Source organism: Battus philenor, unplaced genomic scaffold (assembly GCF_028537555.1).
Source record: "Battus philenor isolate CCGP_79_NKW_IND1 unplaced genomic scaffold, ilBatPhil1.0.hap1 SCAF_5, whole genome shotgun sequence".
Classification (NCBI taxonomy): Eukaryota; Metazoa; Arthropoda; class Insecta; order Lepidoptera; family Papilionidae; genus Battus; species Battus philenor.
Window position 1 is genome coordinate 6,829,132 of NW_027181715.1, and position 25,999 is coordinate 6,855,130.

General features: G+C 32.0%; 1 protein-coding gene across 1 annotated transcript in view; it reads right to left on the minus strand.

Moving 5' to 3' along the window:
• Positions 1-25,999, minus strand: part of tyn (trynity) — a 55,603-nt gene that overhangs the window by 15,761 nt on the left and 13,843 nt on the right. The window contains exons 2-6 of the mRNA XM_068772549.1: positions 11,922-12,004; positions 10,811-10,943; positions 3,126-3,216; positions 2,253-2,420; positions 1,531-1,659 (exon numbers count right to left, since the gene is read on the minus strand). Coding sequence (XP_068628650.1) covers positions 1,531-1,659; positions 2,253-2,420; positions 3,126-3,216; positions 10,811-10,943; positions 11,922-11,988 — 588 coding nt within the window. The 5' untranslated portion in view covers positions 11,989-12,004. The remainder of the gene's footprint in view (positions 1-1,530; positions 1,660-2,252; positions 2,421-3,125; positions 3,217-10,810; positions 10,944-11,921; positions 12,005-25,999) is intronic.

Below are 25,999 nucleotides of genomic sequence, written 5' to 3' on the forward strand. Positions count from 1 at the left end.
CCAATCGGTCTTACTGAAAACCTTTGGGGGGGAGGGGCCTATGTCCAGCTGTGAACGTCCTATGGAAGAAGGTTAAAAAAATATAAAGAATACAAAGGAACTTCATAGATACAGACACCGCAAACAGTACTTTTTCATTAAAATGTATTTTAATACGGATTATTTAAATCTAACGGTGTCTAACGCCTGAACAAAAACAACTAACGAAAGTACTACCGTACTTGGAATAGCGTATCGCCATTTTTTGTTACGGATTGGTCTCAATTGATAAAAGCTATTAAAGTTTGAAAAAAAAATAGAACAATAAAGAAAAGTGTTAAAGCTAAAATGGGACAATAGAAAAATAACAAAAAAATTAAAACTTCATACTGGCCGCTGTTTTACGTTGAATATTCCGTTAATTTAAACTATACGTAGATATACTTTATCAGTTTTTGAAGTGAAAATTGGCAATATTTTGTTGCATTAATATAAAAACAGAGCATTTAACTATAAATGTGTATATAACACATAGAAGAGATATCAAAGTCTTTATTGACTCCTCGCATCATCTCTGGAACCATTTGGATTAGACAATTAAAATTTGATAGAAATATTCCTTTCGCCGAGTGAAGGCAGATGAGAATAAATTTTATGAAATTGCACACGCAAGGGGCTTTGTGTATTTTAAAACTGTAACTCTCATGGGTACAAAACTTAGCCACAATATTTATCGATATTCTAAAAAGTCTAAAAGTGGATTATATGGAATTACAATCACGAAAGGCAGTGCGGGCTAATTAAATCGAGCAAGGGACAGCTATTTATTTTATAATAATAATCTGATAATCCGTATTCTGACCGGTTCTGTCAGGGCATAAACGAAACATGCTTCATTATTCTTGAACAACTGATACTAATGTGCGAGATCAGAGATAGCCTCGTAGTTAAAATGACTTACGGGTGCATATCGGGGACTCATTTGCAGCAGGGAGAAACTCTTTGTGAGTATTATATAACTTCGCTACTGAACAAAACCGACAGTGTGACATTGTGATTAACCTGGCATGTTCCAGGACCGAATTGAAAAGCCATATGCCAAACACCAACCCGTATCATCTTGACCCGCGTTAGTAGTGGAGTATGTGAGCCATAATTATAAGATTCACACAATCCCTCCGTCATCATCATCATGTCCACCGGTAGATGCCCACTGTAAAGTATAGTCCTCTCCAAATATTGACAGGATGACCAATTTTACGCTGAGCGCATGACTTTCCGCAATCTTAAATATGTCGTCGGCTTATGGCTCTAATGGCCGTTGGATGCACGAGCAATGTGCCCCACCCACTGCTGATGAGCAATTCTTCGAGCTGCATCGGTGACTTTTGTTCTTTTGCGGATCACACTCTCTCACAGCAAAGCTCTGAGCATAGCGCTCTCCATTGCTCTCTGAGTGACTTTGAGCTTGGTCAAAGACCTTCGTCTTCAGATATAATCAATAATATACACATATTTGTACTTCTTCATGAGAAAGAGCAAGATACTTACTTCAAAGTAATCGGTGCCGGGCGTGTCCACAAGCTGTCCGAAATGTTGGGCTGTGCGACGATCGGAATCGCTGAGAGCGCAACGCATGCCGCCATATTCATATTCAGCTGATCGGCACGGGAAACGTTTCTAGATGAAAATTTCAACATTCCAATTATTTTAATTAAATAATCACCATATATATAACGGCATCATTTTTAAAGATTTAGAAATAAAGTATTTATTCACAAGACTACTATTAAAAAAAATAAACCGAACAAGTATTTAAATTACACGTTTAATATATTATACAGTGATTGATTGTAATTTTTTATTGTTACTGGGATAATGTAATAAACATGTTTGCAAATTAATTGTTGTTAATTCATATGTTAATTGTTTAAACCAAAAAAAATTAAATATTGATAATACGTCTATTAAATTCGTTTCACAATATAACAACTATCTTCACTCTTTATTATTTTATAGCCAATCAAGTAAAGAATTCAAAACTTTAGCGCTGTTTCAAATAGATTCTAACATAAACAAGCTTTAATCATAAATGTTTATCTCGAAAGCAACTTGAAATAGGACAAACCCATAAAATATAAATTGAATAGATAGCCGTTGAGCCAACATGGGCCGAGCCTGGAATAAGAGAAAGACGTAAATCGTTACGTCCATCTAATTCAAGGCTGTAGCGCGAAAGTAGGCAAGCAATTTCCGCAAAGTAGAGTCATTACCTCGTTGAGGCAGGCAGCAAGGCAGGCCTCTTTCGTGGTGGTAAAGATTATAGTATTGTCCAGGCCTCGGAGCGCCTTGCCAGGTACTCGCTCGAAGGCCCACGGGCGGAGGCAAACGCTCTCTGTTCGAACTTGCAACTTCACCATATAATATGTGTTCACCGCGCGCTACAGTCACAAACAAAATAAAAATGATTAATTATCACATACAATATCCAGCACAAACAAAAATATATATGATGAAATGTTGAAGAACATAATAATGATGCATAACAGACATCAGAAATAAATTATTATTAAATAGTTATTAAAAAATAATTATTACCTACTGATTTTTTAAATTGGATTAAGGTATACAGGTAAATAGATGTGTCGTTGATGTATGATTTTCTTTAAAAAGACTTTTTTTTATTTACCTATCGTATGTTGTTGCCAGTCATTAAAATTGCCTTATTTCTTAATTTTTTAATAATCTTTAGTGAATAAAATAATATAATACATATACAACAGGTTTATTTACTGGTCCATTTAACATTCGTTAGTTTAATTTCAGACCGTATAAATTATTCATAAAACTTCACAGGAGTTTATTTATCGCATAGACTAGATACTAGATCAGAAAGCCATTAACTATCCTTTTCTAACGACTACTGAATATAGAATCTATACTAGGCCGATTTCCATGGACACTTTAATCTACACTGCTAATGAAAATTTTATATCGGATTAATTGGCGCCAGCGATAGTAAGTAGGCAATAATTTATAAACGTCAATCGATATATATATATAAATATTAATAAGATTTTAAACAACAGCTTAATTACTTATAATTAGTAGTAATCCCTAAATTAGTAAACTCTGAATAATAATACCTGTGGAGTCGCCATCGGATTATTCGCCTGTGTATCATTCTGTAGCAAACAACGGGTTTCCTGAACCGGCGTCAGTGGGTTCAACACGAAACTGTAAAAATAATTACGAATTAAAACAATGCCGTTAAACAACAAATTGATAGAACAAAAAAGTTGAAAGTTTATGGCATGTGAATTTATAATATACATACATATTTATATGTATTTATATGTATGTACACATATATGTATATATGTATGTAAAACACGTATATACATAAGTGTGTGTGCATCTTTAGTATCGTCCGTGTTAGATTATTATTATTTGATATAATAAGCTCAATATAAATTAATAATGATTTATATTTATTGTTAATTATTCTTTAACGCAAGGTTTTTTACTACTTACAATTTACTATTGTGACTTACTGTCTACTGACTACTGACTAACTGTCAGAAAACAATTAGATGAAAAATTCTATTGTAGACATTATTTAAAATATACTATATTTATTTCAAACTGGTTTGTGAGCTTTTTAAGTAAAAGGCCTAAGTTAGGTGAGCTTTTTAATAAGCAATAATCTCTAGATATATTATTGCGTATACATTTCTCATGTATTGTATATCGTATATGCATTCGTCACCAATAACTGTCGTTAAAAAATACCGAATGGAAATAAAATATTAATTATTCGAGATGAACTGCTAAAAGGTGTTAATGTAATGAATGGGTATTAATGTAATCATTTTGAAATTAAGTGAAATACTGTTTTCAATAAATAATAATTAACTAAAAGTGATAATAATCTTTATTAATGATATTTAATATAAAAAAACAGTTTTAACAGTAGGACGGCGATGGGGAGCCGAAGTCTCTACGCCTGCGTTTATTTTCTAATGACACTGAGAACAGCGCGTTACACTTCCAACTTGCAGCCGCATAACGGAGCCGTTTACCGTTCTCAACGCCAGATATTTCGTATTTTATTCTAATTCAGTGCCATAGACAAGGCTTATAAATATTTAGTGTTATCTTTATTCGGGTTTTATAAAAGTAAGACGCTAGTTTAAGTCTCTAACGCGTGGGATTGAGGCATTGGTAAATAACAAAAAGTTTTGGTAATGATTTGGTAGGACAGAAAAAGCCAGTTTTTCGTACTCGACTTCCATAATTTTTTAAATAGTTACCTTTTCTTTTATGTTATATGTCGGTTTTGTAAAATCGCGTAATTATTAAAAAAATGGTTATTGTAATGAAGACAAATATTTTAAACACGTTTTAACATCAAAAGATTAATGTCGATGGAGAGATAAAAATAATTTGTTTTTTTGTAGGTATAAATAACGCAACGTTGTCTGCTTATATGAAGAGAGTTGTATCATCTCATCACGTTGTTACGCTCTTATTAATATTATAATTCACCGGAACTGTGTGATGTAAAAAAGCACACACATAGTACACTATTTTACAAAATTCAATGGGACTATTTGTCCGACATATGAATATCTATTTATAATATTTATAAATACTTACCACTATTATGCATTATTATCTCTCAACGCTAAAAACAATCGTGTTTATCAAATTACTTTTTAAAATACTCTGTGACATTTTTTAAATTGAATAAAATAGTTTTAAAAGGTTTGAAAGATTGTTTTTAAAAATGGACTACCATTTTTAAAACAATCTTTAGTTAATTTTCACAGTTTCATAACGGAACTATTACATCACCCCTTTACCTTGATAATTAAAGCTCACTGTAACGGTTGTTTTATATTGCAGACTATCGCTGTATCCAAGAGGCGATAGTAAATAAAGCATTTACCGCGCCAAGCCGCAGTTGCGTTGAGCTATAAATGTCTAGAAGTTATTACAAGGGGACATACCGACAATTAACTAACTCGCCTTTAAGTTAATTACTAACCGGTAATTGCAAACACTGTTCTGGAATTTGCAGAGCAACAGACTATAATTCACCTGCTCTAGCGACCTCACAATCTATATTTTGCTTAGTCCGCCTTTTATAAACTTTATCTCATGAATAAAATATTTTTTTCTTTTGTAGTTTTTTATCACATAACATATTAACAACTTCTACATGTAGATTTTTAATATTATTGCAACAAATATAAATTGAAAAACATCATAATGCAAGGTCTCTATTACATCAAACGTAGCCTATCAAATTGCAATAGGAAGGCTACACAGCGCGCGGAACAAATGCCTGCTGAAGCTTTAAGGTTCTAGAATGGAAACTATGCATCGGCATGTGTAGCATAGAGAGTTCACCCAAAAGGTGGTTCTGAATGCAGACGGCTTTCACCCAGTCCTCTGCAGCAGTTGTCGTTCTAAGTTTCAAATTATAATGATGAAGATAATTGGTGATTAACCCTCTCTAGAATTAGAACTACTTTTCAATATGTAATCAAAACAGAGAAGATTTTCAGTGAGTTGATCGATCGTCAAAAATATATGTATTTGGATTTATAACAACGGCTTTCAGTGAGTGTCACAAAAAGAGCAACGTTTGGATGGTCATTAAAACCTGCAAAGCGTCAACAGCACTCGTCTTCTGTAACATTTATTTTACTAGATACGTAGTACTTCAAATCAACCTCAACTAACACTCAGTGACAAATTCCAACACGAACCAAATATATTAAAGGGTAAGAGGTACAAAAGTATATGTTTAAGTCGACAACACTGGAGCTATGTTTACCTTAAAGGAAACCATGTTTTTACCAATTTAGCCATAATTGCCCATTTCTACCCGCAAAAGGTAGCGCAATCATTACTTATAAGCCAATAGTGTCAACTGATGGAGTCTCGGCCCATTCCGGCACCTTCGAATCAAAATGCTAAAAGCATAGCGTATTGCAACCCAAGCCGAGAACCCGTCTCGAAATCTCTTACGCAGTTAATCCATGGTGCGTTTGCAGGATTCCAACGATTCGACTACCTCCTAATACAGTGGAATACATCATGTAATGACCCAAGTCGAAGCTAAAAAGTAAAAGGGCTTGGAGCCATTGGCGGTGTGCCACCTCAAAAAGTAAGGGGTAAATTGAATCCGTGGACGAACGAAAGTGGCCGACGTGGCGCAGAATCAGAAGATCGACAAATGACCTGAAGGAAAAAGCAAGCCGCTTCCAACTAATCACATTGGAAATATATATTTTATATACTATACATTGGGACGCCTATGTCTTGCAGGGGACGTCTTGTGGTTAAAGTGATGATGATGATGGAACTTAATTTAAAATGACAAAAATAAACATTTCCATGCGTTCGCACCTCAGCAACATTATCGTCATAAACCGCACCGCAAACTCTCAAATAGAGTGTTTCTATCGCCTTCCTATATAAAAATATGGTGTGTATGCGGCCTTGCTATTATGTGACGGCATATAAAATAAATTATACTTTCTTAACGGTAAAAACGATGTATCTGATAATAATATTGATAATGTAGCTGTAAACACGGTGGCACGAAGAATTTATGATTAATGCATTCACAGCCCTTTAACTAATAACATCGTATTTAGTTTAGTAAGCACAACAATAAATCTTCCGAACCGTGTTATCATATAAAAATTAGTAATTAAATTGAAGCGGTTTTACTGACAGACAAGTCTAATGCGCCAAAGATAAATATATGCGTTTCATGCAATGATTAATCACTTCTAAAAGACGGAGATCCACTGATAAAACAGTATTGATAATAGAGTATATGATCCTAAAAAAATGGTTCTTAGCTATAATAAAAATCATCAGTAACAAAAATCAGTTTATTTCCGTAAAGTGCAAATGAAATTAGTTGTACTACGTAAATCTACACATTTTGGACACAGATACTAACAAAATTATCTTACTGTTACGTTGTCTTATTGTCCAGTTCTCTATGATATGAATGAAATTAAATCTAAAAACATTACATAAACCCAATCTAGTTTCAGACTCAACTGAATACTCACTCTGAGTAAATTAGTATAAAATATTTTAAATAACAGTTTATTGATCAATAAAATGCAACCAGTAAACGGATTTCCAATGAAGGTGTAGAAAAAAATTATTCACATCTAATCTCATTAGATATGGATCTCGAAATGTATTATTTATTATTTTCTAACAAGAAATAAGTTTTATAACATTAAGAAAAAAATCCTCTCTGTTGCTGTAAGTAATAAATTTTGATATTTTTTTCTTTATGTATCTATTTCTGAACAGATAATTTATTGTAAAACTTTATAAACAGATTATAACAACGCAAATGTCATAGAAAGTTTTATGTATAATGCCAAAAAAATACAAAGCGTTTTGGAAACGTCCTTGTGCCCTATGTGAGAAAATGATTTTTAACATGGCGTTATTCGAATTTGGAATGTTCGATTTAAAAATATAAAAAAAAACTGGTAATCTTAAGAATGTTGATTGATCTTGAGTGACTTATTGGTTGAAATTTCAACATTCGCACTCCACTTTTAGATGCTGTACAAAACTATAAATCAAAAGTAGACAAAACATTCGTGCTGCAATTTAGCCGAAGCAACATTTACAGTAATTGAAGTCATGATTGCCGGCGCTTTGGAGGTCCGCTAAGCATCGTAGTAGACAATCGGCTGGCGTACGATAGTCATAAGCACGTATCGATATTTTTATCATTGTTCATTATTCAATACATTTTGATCAATCAGTCAAATCATAACTTATTTTTATTATTAAATCATCTATTTCAAATGTGTAATAATACATTTAGTGTTACTAAGTATTAAACAACTTGTAATTTTAGTATTTTAAATACTAGAAAGACAAGTAGAGATGCATACTTCTGTTTATCACTGAGTATGTCTATATTGTATTACAACAGTGTAGTTTATGAATTATAATATTACGTAATTTTTTAATAAATATGTATCATATGTACATTCTATTAAAAGAAATCATTAAATTTGAATAGGCATTATTCAGGCTCTATTTTATCTTTTTAGTCAAGTCCATCCAATTGTTGTATAGAAGAAATCGCCATTAGCATTAACATTGTCATTTGTACTTTATCGTTTGTCTATTTCATAATAAATCATACAGTTGCTGATGTATCATAAAAGGAATAAATAAATAAATAAATAAACTATGTAAAGCACGTTAACTGATTTCTGATAACAATAAACACAACGTAAAGTCGAAATTAGCGTTATTAATTCGTGTTCATAGGGTTAAAAAGCTTTAGTTTTTTGTTGAATTGATTTTTTAATAATCACTATAAGTGTTTTTTCATATAATCTAGTGTTTGCTAATTTATAATCTCTTTATTAATAGTAGGGTAACGTGGACCTTGGTTATATGCTTTATTTCATAAAATATCTAAACTATAATCAATTACGCGAATTCATCACGATTTCATGGTTGGCATGTACCTTACAAATTTATAGATAAAGAATATGCTGTTTTGTTATGTTTTTCTTAGGAGTATAACATTCACGGTTGCCTGTTAGTGATTAAGTCCACAATAATAAGTCATTATATGAATATAAGAAACGTAACGATCCTAAGGACTTTTAAATCTTTCAGTACATTAAAGACTTCGTTAAAAACAGGTTTTAAAAAAGTACTAGACGAGCTAGGTCTATTTCTGCAATAATGACTACTATTCTACAACATAATTAAGTTTTTGCTCTTTCTTTTGAACTTAAAACATTTCAAGAATCTAACACCTGTCTCGTAACCTTACATTATATTAAAAGTCAACTGATCGTGGGTTTTTTTCTTAAATAAATATAACTAATTTTCTTTAAAATGATTTCATAATTAAGAAAAAGTATTCATAATATAGTATTTGTAGTAAGAACATATCACAAAACTTTTAAAATTACAATATATCGAAATAGGAACAAAGTTTTTGGGTTATTTGCTAACGATTGTTAAAAAGGTAGCCGATCAATTCTCTTGCTCTGTCTTTTTTTGAAAGAAAGATTTAAGATACGATGTTTGTACAATGCGAAATTAGAAATGCGTCTACTTTAATTGAATTCCTGCCTACCAGATGTTAAATCGAACATCAAACTGATTTCAATCTATACTATTCATTCTGATTGCTAAGAACCTAGTTAACTGTTATTTCAGTTTGGCTTCGTAAAATGTAACAATGTTAGACTTTTCTTAATAAACCTATTCTTGCAACAATATAATAGGTTCGTAATACAATCGGAAAAACCGGTGTGCTTATCAATAAATATGTAAAATATTAGTCAAAGTCAAAGTCAAAATAAACTTAAAAGCCTAACTTTAATGTTAAACCAATGTGCAATTAAGAAAAATAATTTTAGCTAAATTTATTTCATTTTTTATTAGTAACGTAAACCATTCATTATCTTCATAAATATTTCATTAATTTGTTTAAGTAATTTAATAAATTTGTCTCTTATTAAAGCATAATACTATTTAAAATATTTATACGATTTTAAAAAATCAATATAAGTCTGATAAGTAAAAGCTATTAATCACCGCCAATATCTACAATGATTATGTTATTTAAAAATTATGTCTACGACTAGTTTGTTTTACATTAAAAACACTAGTAAAGTTTTTTCAATGAAAAGGATATGAATACATTATGCTGTTAAAATGATAAAATGTTACGATAAAAAAATGAACCTTTATGTCTTAATCCAGTTTTGTCGCATCATAATGCATAATTCATGGCAAGCTATAACAAAATGTGATATGATGGCCGTTAACACTAGAACAATTCAGGCTTTGACATGTTATAAATATTAACTTTAAAAGGGTCGTCAATAACGTCAAGAAAATTGTCTTATCATGTTAATTTACTTTATCAAACATCTTACATTCATGTCATATAAGTAAGTCCATCATATTTTTAACGCTTATTTAATAGCATTTGTTTTCTATGTACAGATATAGATAGAATAACTACAAGATAGAAATAACAACAGGAAGAAACTTTCCGATTAATGTTTACACCTGACCACCAAACGACTTGAAATCTATAGAACGGCTCTTAAGTAGTTCGCCGGCAATAATCTCTTCAAACGTATGCGATCACTTTTACTGTTATCCAATTTGGAGCGCATCGAGGTTGGTTTCCGCTTTTACACAGTTTGTGGTGAGCGGTTCTTGGACGCATTGTTATTAACCAACACCGTGACATTGGAACGCCTTAACCGCACGCGTAGAAAACTAACATACATTCCATCCATCTGATCCAACTGCAATGAACGGTCAGAATTGACCTAGTGCCGTTCGCTAAAAAGTTCAAGTCACGTGAATTAGTGAATCTTCACGTCAATCTTATTTCTTATCTGTGACATTCAGGTCAGGAGCTTCGTGATCAGAGATAGATACGATACGTAGATCATTATTATTTTCACAATCAGTCAATGGATGACGAGTCGTGTTTTAGATTAGATATTCTATTTGCAAAAATGATTATTGATACAGAATGCATTTAAAATGCTGGCCGTTATTCGTCTGATTATCTATTAAAATAAGAAGATTGTAAAAGTAAAGTCCGTCTAGAGTCAATTTAAAAATAAAACCTAACAAACCAGAATACATTTTGCGAGAATTCTAAAGACGATTGCAACTAATGAGCGTTAAGTGATCGGCATGATAAAAAGTTTATTTCTTGACACGTAATACTAATTTCTACACGTTGGATATAACACCATAAAGAAAAAAATCATACCTGAAGGCAGCTGCTTGGCAATCGTTCTCCTCTCGGCACCAACCTTGGCATTCGTACAGTGACAAGTTGCGTACTGTATAATACGCTGTACCGGCGAAGTCGACATCGGTCAATTTTTCAAATGCGATTCGACCTAAAAGAGAAGGTTCTTGTTTTAATGTTTCCTCTCATTTGAAGTAATTCTTAAATTAGATCTGATTCATTTTAGCATTTGTATCGTGTGTCGTATTCGCCTTCATTTCAGCCCATAGTCGACCACTGCAAAACATAGGCTTCCCCCAACTATTTCTATAGGAAGATAAACCATAATCGCAGTATGGTGTTACGATACGCAGCGAGCGTTGCTGCTCAATCTCTGACAATTTGTTTGCTAGCAGTGGCAATCCTATATAAACAATGCATGTGAATTATATAAGATTAAATCCCAGGAATCGAACTCGCAACATACGATCACAAGTCTCAGTTCTCTACTGCTGGGCTACCACTGCTGTATCGTGTGTTGTTATAATATTTATAGATATGTATTACTAATAAACATAAATTTATACATACTTCTCATCAAAAGTATTTGCAAGTTGCATATACAACTTAAATAACCATTGTCAAAGTTATCAACCCTTATTACATTCGAGATATATATTTTAATTGTAAAAATAATTTTCTTAGTACTCGATACCAGATACGTCAAAACGCTCGACATAAGTCAAAACATATTGTTATATTGCAGAAGCTTAGATTGATTATGTATAATAAATAATAATTTAATTCTAGTAAATTCTAGGAAACTTTACTACTTTAAATTGCCCCATGTAAGAAGTAATCATACTCAAAACACATTTACCATTTGTCTAAGAGTAATTAGCTCTAAAAATTATTTACCTATCATAAAATGATTTATTTTATCGTTTACAATCATTTTACTTAATTTGAAACTACGGTATTCTTATTATGTATATAAATTTCACTTGTCTACCTTTACTGCCTTTAATTATATATTTTTTTTATGTATTTACATGTGTATGTGTGTGTGTGTGTGTGTGTGTATAATTGTCCTGTTTGTGTCTCAAAAATAATTAATAAGTAAAATAAAAAAAATAATTTATAAACTTACTAAGCACGGAGGTCGTTTGTAAAAGAAGAAGCGCTAAAGGCGCCAGGCTCAGCGCCTTGCCCAACATAATGTCGAAGCTCTACCTGAAACAAAATACATACATAAAATTATAGACATTTTATTAAACTAAAAAATATCTATTAATACCGATAATGATAAGCTGATAAGTATGAAAAGGACCAATATTTAGCCACTTCCGCACATGCAGTCGTAGTCGTGCAATAAAGTGCACCACCACCCGCCAGCTGATAAATGCGCATGCGGCAAACAATGCGAATTAAACTACTACCGTTAAATCTCTCTCAAACAAAAGTTACAGACAGCCTAGCGGACTGGCAAGTTTAAATGGCAATTGTCAAGTATAGCGCGTAATAGATAGCCACAGAGTCCGATGGAGACTTAACCCTTCTTTGCATGATTTTTACTATTTTTTTAAAATAAATCAGGGTGATGTAATTAATGCTCTAGATTAAAGGAAAAATATTAAAAAAAATCCTAGTGTGAATAAAAATATGTATTATGTAAAAAACAATATGATGGAAATTTACATCATCATGCAGTTTCACATATTTAGCCCGGTACTAAATAAATAAAAAAAGTTGTTTACTTAGTCTTCTTTATTCTTAGTGATAATTCAAAAAACAATAATTATTTTATTTAAGCACCAATTGACGCCACATTTATTACACGAAATTGTAGAATAGCCTTTACATTTGGGAAATTTGCACCGGGGTGACCCACCTACTTTTGGTCAATGTTCAGCACCATCTTTTCGTATGTCTTTTGGAGGTGGTGGAGCTGGAGAACCTTTTCTTTTTTTGATTGTAATTCTTCTTCTAGTACACTGGTACCAGGATGCCCTCTTTTAGCTGCTTTGATGGTTCCTTTGTTGCATAGCACAAAGGACAATTCATTTCCGAATTGGCCTATTGTAAGCAGACTCTTTTTAGGTTCATCACTTTCTTGAGCATTTTTTTTTATAAACAATCCAAGAGTTTATAATAGCAAGATCAAATAGATGAAAAAAATACGCAAATACCACTTTTTAGACCCCATTTTTATATGATTTCTGCCCAAAAAGCTATCCACAAGATCTACTCCTCCTATATGTTTATTGTATTCTTGGACAATAAACGGACAAGTAATATCAGTATGTATACCAGTATGATCTTGTGCTAGGAAATTTGATTACTGGCATGTATAATAATATACCAATGAACTTATACAAATCATATTCTGTAAATGATATAGATGAACTGGGATTACTCTGTTTTTTACATAAATTTGTCTCCTTTAATAATGTTTTGATAAAATCTTCAGTGATAAAATGGTTATAACATTGATATGGAGTTTCTAGGTGTGATAGACCACCTGAAGCAGCAGAACTCCCCAAGAAAGTAATTTTATCTGTGTCACACACCAGATTCCTTTTTTTCCAAATCAAGTTTCTTTTGTCAAATGGAAAACTGGATGAAGACTGCAAATTAGATGAATTTGATGTGTGAGAGGGTTCTTGATCGTCTGGTTTTACAAGAGGAGGTTCAACGTCAGCAGTTTCATCCACATTGTCATCATCATTTTCCTCCTGCAACACTTATAATTTCATCAGCATCGTGGTTTTCATCATCGTAATCTTGGTCATTAAGACCATCTTCTGAGAGCCAACCGCCTTATAACTTACAAAGATAATCTGCAATATCTCTTTCATTCAAGTTTCCCCAAAAAACAACATAAAATAAACATTTACAAAAAAAAATTCCCATACATTACAAGTGAAGTTACTGCATAGTGATGTAAATTTCTATCACAACGTTTTGAGAAATTAATTTATAGTGTTTTGATATAAATTGTACATAAAATAACAAAAACATGAAAACAAACCTTTTTTCCACTCATTTTCATTTTTTATTGTATTTTATATCTCCGTTTATTTCCATAAAACAATTTAAAATCTCGCTCCTTTCTTCCAGTCTCAACAAACAGCAACATAACAAGTTCTAGGTCTGGTAATTCACAGTGACCTTTGCTATTTTTCGACAACCGCGTTTTGTTGTACGCAATAGTCGCTTAAAAAGTTGCGAGCAACAACAAATTTACGTTACAAGGGTTTTGAGTATCTTTTTTTGTTGACTAAATGTTATGATGGAAATTTCCATCACCATGCAAAGAAGGGTTAAAGTTCTAAAGTGAATACCACGAACCGGCAAGCGCAACGCAGACCGCTCACGAGGAGGACTTTGATAAGGTCCTCAGAAAATGTTGGATGCAAGCCGCTTCCAATCGGTATTGTTGGAAATCAATTGAGACCTGTTTTCAGCAGTGAACAACTCGAAATTTTGATTAAAAAAATTAACAATCAATTACGAATAATTTATAATGAAACTACATTAACTCTCTTCGTAATAAACAATTTTATCTTCTATAAAAGTAATTTTGTATTTATACATAAATATTTACATACAGCAATAATAAATTTCATTTATAAATCGACACCTTTGTGATTACTACACCAATTCGTAGTCATTTTAAATATTTCTTTTGCCTTTACACAATTTCCTTAGCCACAAAGAATAGTAACATCACGTCTAAAGAAACGTTTTCTTTATAAGTCTACTATAAAAGATTCAAATGTTTTTTAGCGTTATGGTTTATTTAAACCTTTAATTTTGTGTACTATTCAGTTGTAACAAACGAAGAAAAAACGATTTCTGTTTGGAGAAGCATTTTTATGTAAAATTATACGTGATTCGTTTCAAAGGAATCTGGTTCAACGAAGGTGCAAGAAAGTTAACAGAAAAGCTCGCGCGTTTTCATTATTTATTTTTTTTGAATTCGCAATATCGCTTTCACTAGCCTTTTGATCGAGTTCATGAATGAACACCTTTTAAACGTGAAAGTAAGGCGATTGTTAAACACTCTTTACAGAGAAAGACTAAATTCGTTCTTGAGCATGTTTAATGAATTGGTCAGCTTTCGACCGCTTTGTAACATTCTGCTCGATTTAACACGTCCATTAAAATGTTCCAATTCACTCCTCGCATACCGAACGTAATTTTTTTGTAACATTGATTTAAAGCAATCAAAAGACATAAAGCCGGACGTTTTATCATGTTTTAATCGAAAGAACAACTAATTGCACTTTTACGCGTAGTGCTACTTAAATTTGGGGTACTTTCTCAAAAGGCACCATTTCACACCAAATAAGACAATCTGAAATCCGGTTTTTACTTTTTCATATATCGCCGAAGGAATAAAAAATGTATTACGATCCCCGGCAGGCATGAACTTGTGTGAATTATAACGTGAATACTACTTACTCACGGTACAGAGAAATATTGTAAGAAGTCGGCATAACTGATAATAAAAATCTGAACATATACAACATCAAATAGAACTTACGAACTAAAGATTCCGTTTGCAACGTCTTTAATATTTTCGGTGTCGCTTTACGACGCGGAAATAAGAATGGTAGGGAGAACTAAAAACCCTTTGAAATGTGGTGCTGGAGAATTCCTCCATAAATTTCCGATAGTAGAGTAAGAAAAGCAACCTGCTTTCAGCATCTTCGACCTTAACATGGTCCTTTGTCCACCGTGTGGGTGGACGACTGATGCTGTGCTTGCTGATCCGTGGTCTTCACTCCCGTACTTTAAAGCCATAAATATTGAGAATAATAATGGACTAATATAAGTTATTTATTTAATAGTCAAATAATAAAAATGATGTGTTGTTAATAAATTCCTTAAAATATCGATGAAGAAAAGTATCAAACTAGATATGTACTGTATTCCAACAGTAACCTAAACATATATAAATATATTAATGTTTGAATATTAACCGTTTCAACGGTTAACCATAAGAGCATTAACTATTATGTGCCATGAGCGTTAAAATTTCGCGAGTAATGCTGCCATCATAGCGCATTACACTTTAAATTTTATGAACCAGAAAAACTTTCATGTTTTACCGTTACGATTATTATTTTTTTTAAATTACATCTGACACGCTGACATACTGTAAGGAAATAAACAAAAACGTACGTTATTTTGTCAACAAAATTGACGCAAAGTTTACGCAAATAAACGGTAGTCTGTACTATAGATCAAACAACAAGAGGAGTTAGGGTAACGTTATTTAACCTTTAAGTCGACCGCAAAACAATAAATACCTTAGCCCAGATGTTTTCACTGCGGAACCTTGCGCTAAAATACAAATGCACACAGAAATTGTAATATTTCTCACCTACGAAAAATTCCCTATAATATTTACCATGTAATTATAACCATGTAAATAATTGATGCACCATTAATTTATAAAGCGATAATATATTTTGGTAAATATTAGTAAAAACAGAAAAACATATTCTGACTACCAAAATTCTTATTATATTTTTCACGTTGATTTAATACTATGATCTCACTATTTGTAATATAAGTCCGGGTGAGACACTCGCGAGGGATAAAATATCTCTATGTATTTGTCTATTACGTTTTGTACACTAATAATCGCTTGAAGCCTCGTAGTTGAGCACTGTTATTTGCGATCACAAGTCGCTATGTCGATTCCAGCATGAGTACACACTCTGTGAATTGAATAACATCGCTATTGCTCACAGGTGATGAAGAAAAACGTTGTAAGGGAATCAGTATTTGCCAGGAAGAAAAACCAGAAAAGCTTATGACGTGTTATCAATTCGCATTGGACTTACTTGGATCTGTTGAAAAGCTCAGATAGCGAATGTGTAAACTTTTAATTATGGTAAGTGAAGTTGCCGTGGGCGGAGCACATTGCTCTTTCACCCGATGGCTGTTGAGGCCAAAAAGCTATCGAGTGGCGACCACGAGCTGGTAGACGCGCTATAGGTAGGCCTCCCACTATGTAGACCGACGATATGAGTAATGTCACGGGAAATCGCTGAACCTGTCATCAGCCTTACAGTGGACGTCTATCAGAATATCTAAAGTAATCTAAACAAAGAGAATAAGAAAGTATGATTAAGAAAATGTTGTTATCTTTTTATATTTGGTGCTTTGTACATAAAAGCTTATATATAGAATCTGAGCCGTAAACAAATGCAAACAGCTTATATATAGATAAATGTCACAACGGGACACAATTAAGAGTAAAGTGACATATTTTTGTATGGCATAATTGTAGTAACAGTTAGATCAGCGATAGCGCTTCAGCCACCGTATGGCTACACCATGAGCTCACAAATTGTCCAATTTAACGGTGTAACCGACTTTACGAGATCCTTTCATGTTTAGTGAGTTACTTTACTATTTCGCCCATGACGCGTCTTTTACCCGTGATTTCGTTTATTTACTATTATTATTTGTTAATTACAAAATCATTCTTTTTTCAATAGAACAAAAATAATTTCTTGTACAAGTGAAGAAGTGTATTATGTAAAATGTCAGTAATATTAATTTATTCATATATATATTCTGTAAATCATCTTACGTAGGTCAAGATGAGAGTAAAAGATGAACTCAAATGGATAGAAATATTAATCAGATTGAGCTCTTCTATAATAATATGCTTCATATAATACATGGTTGCAAACGCGCTCTGATATTGGCTTTACTGTTGTCATTTGCTGCGATCATTTCTACAAATATCCTTAATTAATAATACAAAAATTACCATGCCTGGTAAGGAGGGTTGGTGAACGCAGTGAGTCCTTAATCACAATTCTGTGTAATTAATACATAAAGTGTAAATTTTTACGATTGTTTTTCGGAAATTGAATCCGCAACCTACGATTGCAAGTCACAGTCCTCTATCGCTATGCTACCATTACTCATTACACGTAATATATGTAAATGGAATCGATTCACATAGTCAAGTTTCACATAAAACAAATTTATTCCCATGCTCTCAATAAGCGGAACGTGATAGCTTTTGTAATACATATTAACCTGTCCAGTACAATAACTAATAAAGAGTTTAACATTGTTTCACAAAGTTTTTGTTGTTTTATTTTACCATCGTATAGAAACGCATATCCTATCTTAGCTAACGGTGATGTCTTTTAGACCGGAATTATTCCTTTATCACCACATTAAAAATTGTTACTAATAAAATATACTGTTACCTAGAAAACAAGTACCGATACAAATACCAAACATCACACTAGGTGCACAAGTACTACGATCTGGTCAACAAAATAACCGGGTAAAAATTAATAGTGATCTAAACGGTGGAGATAAGAACGAGAGGTATAACAACGATATCTCACTATAACCCGCTGAAAGATTTATGTCTGTCAAAAGCGAAGGTCAGCTCAATTCCAAAACTCAAAATCGGACTGGAAGGATAATTTTAAGATTTGGTTAGGGGGAGAAGTCTGGTAGATGAAGGTGAACGCAACTGCATTGCAATCTTAAGCCTTCTTTAAACCTGATACGCGGGTCATCAGCCCCGACACCGTACACGGCCCCCGACACCGCAAATAACATGTTACATCTCTTCTTTTAGTTCTCCTATAAAAATATGTAACATACTTCAATTCCATTAATTAGTAGACAAATTTAACAGTTACATTCAACATTCTGTTATCATTAAATCAAAATATATTCATTTTCCACCATAAAATCTTACTACAGGAAGAGGAAAATTGTAAGAATTTCCGGTTGTACGGCAATTTAAAGCTGCATATAATAAACGTTGATATAAGTAAATGACACCATTAAGCTAAGAAAATTTATGGTCATATTTAACTTAAATATACTGAGAATACTGTTCTACAAATAGATGTTAAATTGGTTTAATAAAGTTTTTTTTGTAATTTATCTTCAGAAAATCAATCGGCTATGTCGCTTGTTATCGTTAAATAATTATGTTAATCATTGATAATGATCACATTTATAGTAGAGAAAGGGTGCGAAACGTAGAAAAACCAGTCATTTTATTCATGAAACAGTTGCTGCGTGTATAGGTCGAAAAAATAATTAAAAAATTTACAAATGAACCATACAATAGTTATCGACTTATAATCACTATGCAGGAAAGTTGTGGTTGTTTAAAATGAGCTTTTCTTTTATGTTATCACTGAATTAAAATGCGGATTGTTTTAAAAATTATTTTTACTGTAAAATAAAAAATAATAAATATTAAGCTAATATCAGTTTATATATAATCTCATTAGTATATTTAGTACGTACTAACGCGTTGGCGCTATAGTATTATTTCTCTATTTTATAATTATTTTTAATAAGCAAGCAAAACGCATCAACAAGTTTATCGTCTTTTAACTTAATATCACGACTATGCCCTTCACAATACACCACCAATGATTCAACTTATTTTAACAACATTACAGACAACCAGATAACTTCATCAAATTACTGATCGAATGGAAGGTAGACGGAGAAAAGACCACGCGGACGATCACCTGCCCCTGGTCTGGTCGAGTTGTCTATTACAGTACTTCTTATTACTGCTGACCTAACGAAAGTAGGAGACAGAACCGAATGAAAACAGTTCGTCATCGAATCCGGCAAAAGGTTTTAAGATTTACTCTACCTTCAGTGATGAAAAACAATAGTAATAAAACTTATACAAGGATTTAAAATTTAATTAAAATAGGAAAATTGGATTAAAATAGGAAAATTACTATTAAGCATCTACCTCGACTGCTATATGTTGTATATTTTCGTTTAAGTAAATTTAATAAAACAATATTTTCTTAAAAAAAATATCAGAAAGTCATATGCATGTTTACTTATGTAGTTAGCCGTTAAAAGAGGCTTTTGTAATTTTTAAAGTGAAATTTCACTCTATAATATATATATTTAATATATACAACAAATATATATATTTAATACGTTGAAGAGCGTTTTATAGTCATTGAATACTTGAGTTGTCAAATAATAAATCAGATTCGTAAAACGGAGAGCATCTCTCTATAATATTTAATAATAGCAAAGCAAAGCAAAGCACTGATTCAAAGCTTTAGGTGACATTCTCAACTTCACTAAAATCTCGTTTTTCCTCTCAGCCATATTTATTATACATAATATGTGCAAATAATAATAGAAGAAAGACATTTTAATAACGGCACAATGCAAATTTGAAGTCAATACACCCATCAAAATACATAATTTTCAAGTCAGTGACTTTAATATTATAGTCATAATGCGAGATTAAACAGTAAACTGTGACCGTGAAATTCATTTTAAAAAATGACAATCGAATTCTGATTACGGTAGTGTTATTATAATCAGAGGCGCCAGTAGTAATTTGGTATGTCACAAAGTAGCAACGTCACAATGGGACGAACTTGACCGAGCAATAACGGTACTTCTCAGGCTGCGAGCAAGACAATGCGTGTGAGCAAGCCGGCAGGTTGCTCGCCTGACCCAATTATTGGCACCAACTGGGCCATCAGTTTTCGAATACGTGTGAATTACATACGTACTTTCACGTACCGTTCGCGATTGCAAGATGTTGATAGCTACAAAAATATTGCGAAGATTTTTAGATTACTTCGCAACGATACATATACAGTTACGAATTTACTAACATAATATGAAGATAAAACAGGAATCTCGACCAAAATCCAATTGTTTTAAAGAGACATTTATTTTTATTCATACTTCCAATGGTGTATGAAATCGCGGCCACAATAAATATCCACGTAACATCAAGATGGCAGAACCGTAACATAAAAATTTAAACTACGTTATTTACGATTTAAAATACTTTCAACTTTTTTAAATATTTAAATTACTTTTCGTATATTATGGCCGTAATTACTTTTATTGAAGTATTATTAGTCAAAAAAATTGTAAAAATTTAAAGACATTTTAATTTGCTATTTTAGTTATTGATATTATTTGTATTACTTAAAATATATGTTTTCCATTTTTAAATGTATTTAAAAATACGCAAGGAACGGATATAAACAAAAAGGATTTTCTTTTTACCTTACATCTTCAAATCGCGTACTTATCTAAAAGAAGCATCTCACAGTGGAATTCAAACACCGAGTCTTGTCGCTGTCTCTAGTTAAGAATCAACAGAGTAAGAAAGTTTCCGAGGCGTGAGTTGCAAACTGATAGCCCTGTTTACATGATAAATCATTTGTGTAGTAATTTTTGTTTGGTCTACTTTACGATAAAAAATAAATAAAATTTTAATATTGAAGAGTTTTATTCTACGAGAGAATTTACGAAAAACTTTACAATGATTAAAATTAAGAATTTTAATATAAAATCCAAACTTTTTTAGACTATTAAACAAAGATTTATCTGTAAGAAAGATCTACAAAATATCATGTATTGAAATTAAATAAATTTGTTGTATTGTATATTTATTTTAAAAAGTTTTTTTTTTAATTACATTTTATACTGAAAATTAAAACGAATAAAGTTATTATTTTTTGCGTGTAAATAAACAAACAAATATTTTAAACACGAATTAAATATTTCGAAATATCTTATTATCTTTTATTTGTTCTCGTATATTTCGAGACTTTTCTCGCTAATCGCTTGAATCTTGTAGGGATGCTATAATAAATTCAAGTTACTGGCGCCGTAGGACAGGCATCCTGCATGTTCTCAAATACAGACTGCAAATAGTTGTTGGCTATAAGTCTCTTATAAAAAACAACAACACTACCATACAAAGGAAACAAAGGCTATTTTAATCAGTTATCTTTTAAATGAATACACAAGATACAATAAAACTTTTTTAAGTAACATTTTATTATGCTCTAAACTAATTTATGTATATTAATACAACTTTAAGACTTTACATAACTTTAAAATTACAGTTCGATATAAATGTTTATGAGTTGCATTATTCAACATCATTATTAGGACATCCACTGCTAAATATAGATCACCCTCTTGGTTTAGGATCCAATGTGAACGGTTGGAAACCTGCATCCAATGTCTTCCAAGGACCTTAACATTAGTTCATCTTGTGGCCGTACATCCTTCGCCTTCCACTTCAGAATCTATAAGACCCACTGGCTGTCTGTTTTACGCGGTTTGTGGCCACTACCTGTTTTACATACCAATCCGCTGGTATTTTCGTTTACCTATAGATCTCCTTATTAGATCTGATTAGATCTCGTATAGAACACTGACTGCACGAATATACAGTAATTACTTCAATAATATACTTTACTATATCTTTCGTATAATATGATTACAAAATGTGATTCATTCTAGTAAATTTAATGAAAAATTACGTCGCACTTTCCTTTTCATATCTAGCATGAAGCAATTAGATTCGCCTAATTTAGTATCAGATCAAGAAAAGTCTCCAGGAAATTCTTCAAACGTAATATTGCACGGAGCCGTGGCGAAATAAGAAATTGTTTAAGTATACTCGTTGCTTACTATGAACAATTTTCTTTGCTTCACTACAGTCGTTACACATGTATAGACGGAACAGGGAAGGCTGCGGTAATGAACGTCATCTGCAGTTATTATACCTGTATTGAAGTCAGTCACGCGTACCCTTAGGGATACGGTGGTCAGATATAACAAGTATATTATTGCGTTTCACTTTATTGCCGCGTACGTTTTATTATCTTTTAATAAAATACAACGATCAATTTGTTAAGGCCTCTTCACATGAATCTAAGTTACATTTCTATGAATAACGCACTGATTAAAGAAGTTTTAAAAGATTTTTTTAAAGAAGGACCATTTCGCAAAATTTAAAATTACTTTAAACACATCATGCGAAAAAGAAAAGTTAAAAAACTTTGTGGGAACTAGTCCATATGATAGACAACTTTATACGTAGATAAAAGTACACAATAATAAACTTCTATTAATATAACTGTGAGAAACCAACCGAAAAGTTTAAAAAACTTTCGACGTTATAATTGTGCTATAATTTACGAAAGTAAAAAATTTAAATCCATTTCCAAATATGAGAATAACAACAACACACAAGTAAATTTAAATGAAATTTATGAAATATTGTAGGAATATGATACAGTTATAACTTTAAAACAATTTCCAATAATTTGTCTTGTCTCTAACGGTGCGTCTGGTTACTCGCTCATGACATGTCAATTATAAGATTAGCTATCATTACCGTGATATGGTCATTTCGCCGCGAAACACGAATGGAATCGACTGTAAGTGGCAGAAATTTCCTTTACCTGAGGCGATGATATGTAAATCGGACATACAGACTCTCACTCTGTCACTCATGCTTACGAAGGCAGCGTGTAACGTCTCAATAGGCACTTATTTATACACAATGCGATCCCATTAGCCGTGTCTTGTGAGGAATAGCTTGTTAACAAAACAGGTCTATTGGAGAAAAAATAGCAATAATTCTTTAACAGGTAACTACACTGGCTTGACATTTTTAATTAGAAATTGAAAATCGCTGATCACTATTTTTTTCACACAGATGTTTATCTACGAATTGAAGCAACGTATTAATATTAAAGTATTCCCAATCCTCTTACTTCATAATTTAATTCAATCTTTGAAATAGATAATATTTATTTAAAAATAATACCATGCATCATCTAAATAAACCTATATTGAATCATTTTAAATAATATTACGAATAACATGACAAAGATCTACCAACACATTTAACATATATTAATAATTTCTGTACTGTAAAAACTTCTATCAATATTAAGTATACTTATATCGTTTATAGTATTATGTCCAATCCGATAACGTTATTAAATCTATATACGTATCAAAAATGTATTTGACATTCCTTGTGATTAATACCATTTTCGTTTAATATATGTCCTTCTAATTCGCTTTAAAGCACACAATTGAAAGCTATACGAAATAAACCATATAAAATTCTTGCTTGCTAGTATTTTAAAATACCTGGCAATATGTTACTAGATTAAAATTACATAGCTGTGAAACGTACACTTATTTATGTGCACCAATATTTATTATATATTTCTAATTCCTTAGTTGTATATATTAGGAACACTCGAAAATAATTTTCCAAGAGCTAAGAAATTGGTTAACATTTATCAACTGTTGCAAAAGATAACTTTCAAAGTTTATTTATTCTTTGTACATAATAAGGATTCATGAAAAATCTATTATTAACAGCTCAGTCACGTAAAACGTTGTAATAGCCTTTTTATCACATACTCTACGTATGCCGAACTAATATTATTTACCTGCTGGTCATAAATAAATAATGATAGCGTGAACTTCTAACATTGTTCGCACAATGCTGTAAAAATTTCATACGATGGAATTTAGCGACTACATTGTACAATGAAGTTACTTTGTTCTTACAAGAAAGCTTGCGACCATAAATTTTCATGTTCAAACACTAATTCTAACTAGCTAATGACAGTTTGAACGCAGAGAGCGGTACTGAAGCCATAAGCATCAAGATAAATGCCGGTCACGGTGCGCATCATAAATCCACCCCAGTGATGTTCGAATGCCTTTTTTCTCGTTGTAACAATCTCAGAAAATGGCGTTAGAACGAGGAACAATATTGCCGGGGACGATATGCGGCCTTAGAATGAAAGAAAATAAAAGATATATCACGTTGAAATGGTTTCTATTGCCTTTCGGTTCGGTTGCTTCCCTTTTATCCGTGGCTGATCGTTTAGATGTGGTGGTGGATGCGCGTATGGACAGAGGCGGGACGGACGCGACGAGAGAGGAGGGGTATGTGCATGACCGCGCAGGGCGCAATGACCTTGTGCGCACATTCCGTCCGCTTTGGAGGGCTCCCGCGGCGCTCCTGCTATCCCAGTCCTAGACGCTATTTAGCGGGGAAATAACAGCTAAGTAATGAAGTGTGAGAAATAGCGAAAAGGCCTTTCATTCTGTGGTACTTGAAGAATATTATTATTGCAATTATAAATTACATGTAAGCATAAATGCAATTTAAATGTATTGTATGTTATAACTATTTATCAAACCAAAATTACGAAAGTTTTTCCATGATTTGTTAAATCTACATGAAATGTACTGACCCGTCACTATATTTATAGAACCAAATTTTAATAAACTTAAAATCTAATAAAAATACTTCTTTTGTTGAGTAGAGATCAGCTAGGAATTAATTTTACGAAATTCTATCCGTAAGGGGGTTTGAGGGAAAGTTCATAAAAAAGGCAAATTGTCAAAATATAGGTCTTATAAGTATTCAACTTGGCAATATTGTTTTGATATATAAAAGATTAGCAATAATGGCTTTTATAAAATTATACCCACAAAAGACAGCGTGGCCCACGCAACGCAGGTACCGGACGGATAATTAAAAACAAACCTTAAAAAGGTTTTCAGATACTATTAGCATATTCTTTACCGTATAGAAACTTTGCTATAACTCATTCAAATGCTTTTAAGCGGTTACGTAATAAATGCAAATACTGTAAAGAATTTTAAATCTAAACAAATACACGCTATTCAATACATTAGGGTTATTGATCGAAGAATACAAGCTATGTACATGGAGTGGAAGTAAAACAGAACTCAAAGTAAAAAGGCTTAACAAAAAATGTATTTTTGATCCATAAATTTATTTAAATGTTTTTTAATATTATTATATTCCCAAAATAGTATTTATGTACGAAATATTTCCTTATAGCAAAAGCAAAGGACACAAAATAAAATCATAAACAAAAAGAAATACGTTCATTCGGTTCTTTTAAATGTCTATTTTATTTGTAATATACTCTTAATCCCGTGTTTATATAAATTGATCGTCAAAATCATGGCTTAAGCATTATTATGTTCTGGTATGCGGACGTTACTGAAGTTACTGGACTGATATGTACCATAAAATGTATCGAAGCTATGTGCCTAGATGTGTTAACGCAGGATATTGTGCAAAAAAATTTATGTACTGATAATAAGAGTAACAAGTCTGGTCACATACTGGTAAAATAAAAAAATAAGATGATATCGAGCCCTAGTATTTAATAATCAATATTTTTAACAACTTTCGTAGTTCGGTTATCGCATGTCATTAAATATAATTTTATTTTCGCAACAACGTAATTTTGTGAATTGGTTATAAATTAATACTGATATTCTAGACTGCTGTAAATTGAATAAGAATCATAATATAATAGAGAATAATCTATAATCAATGCT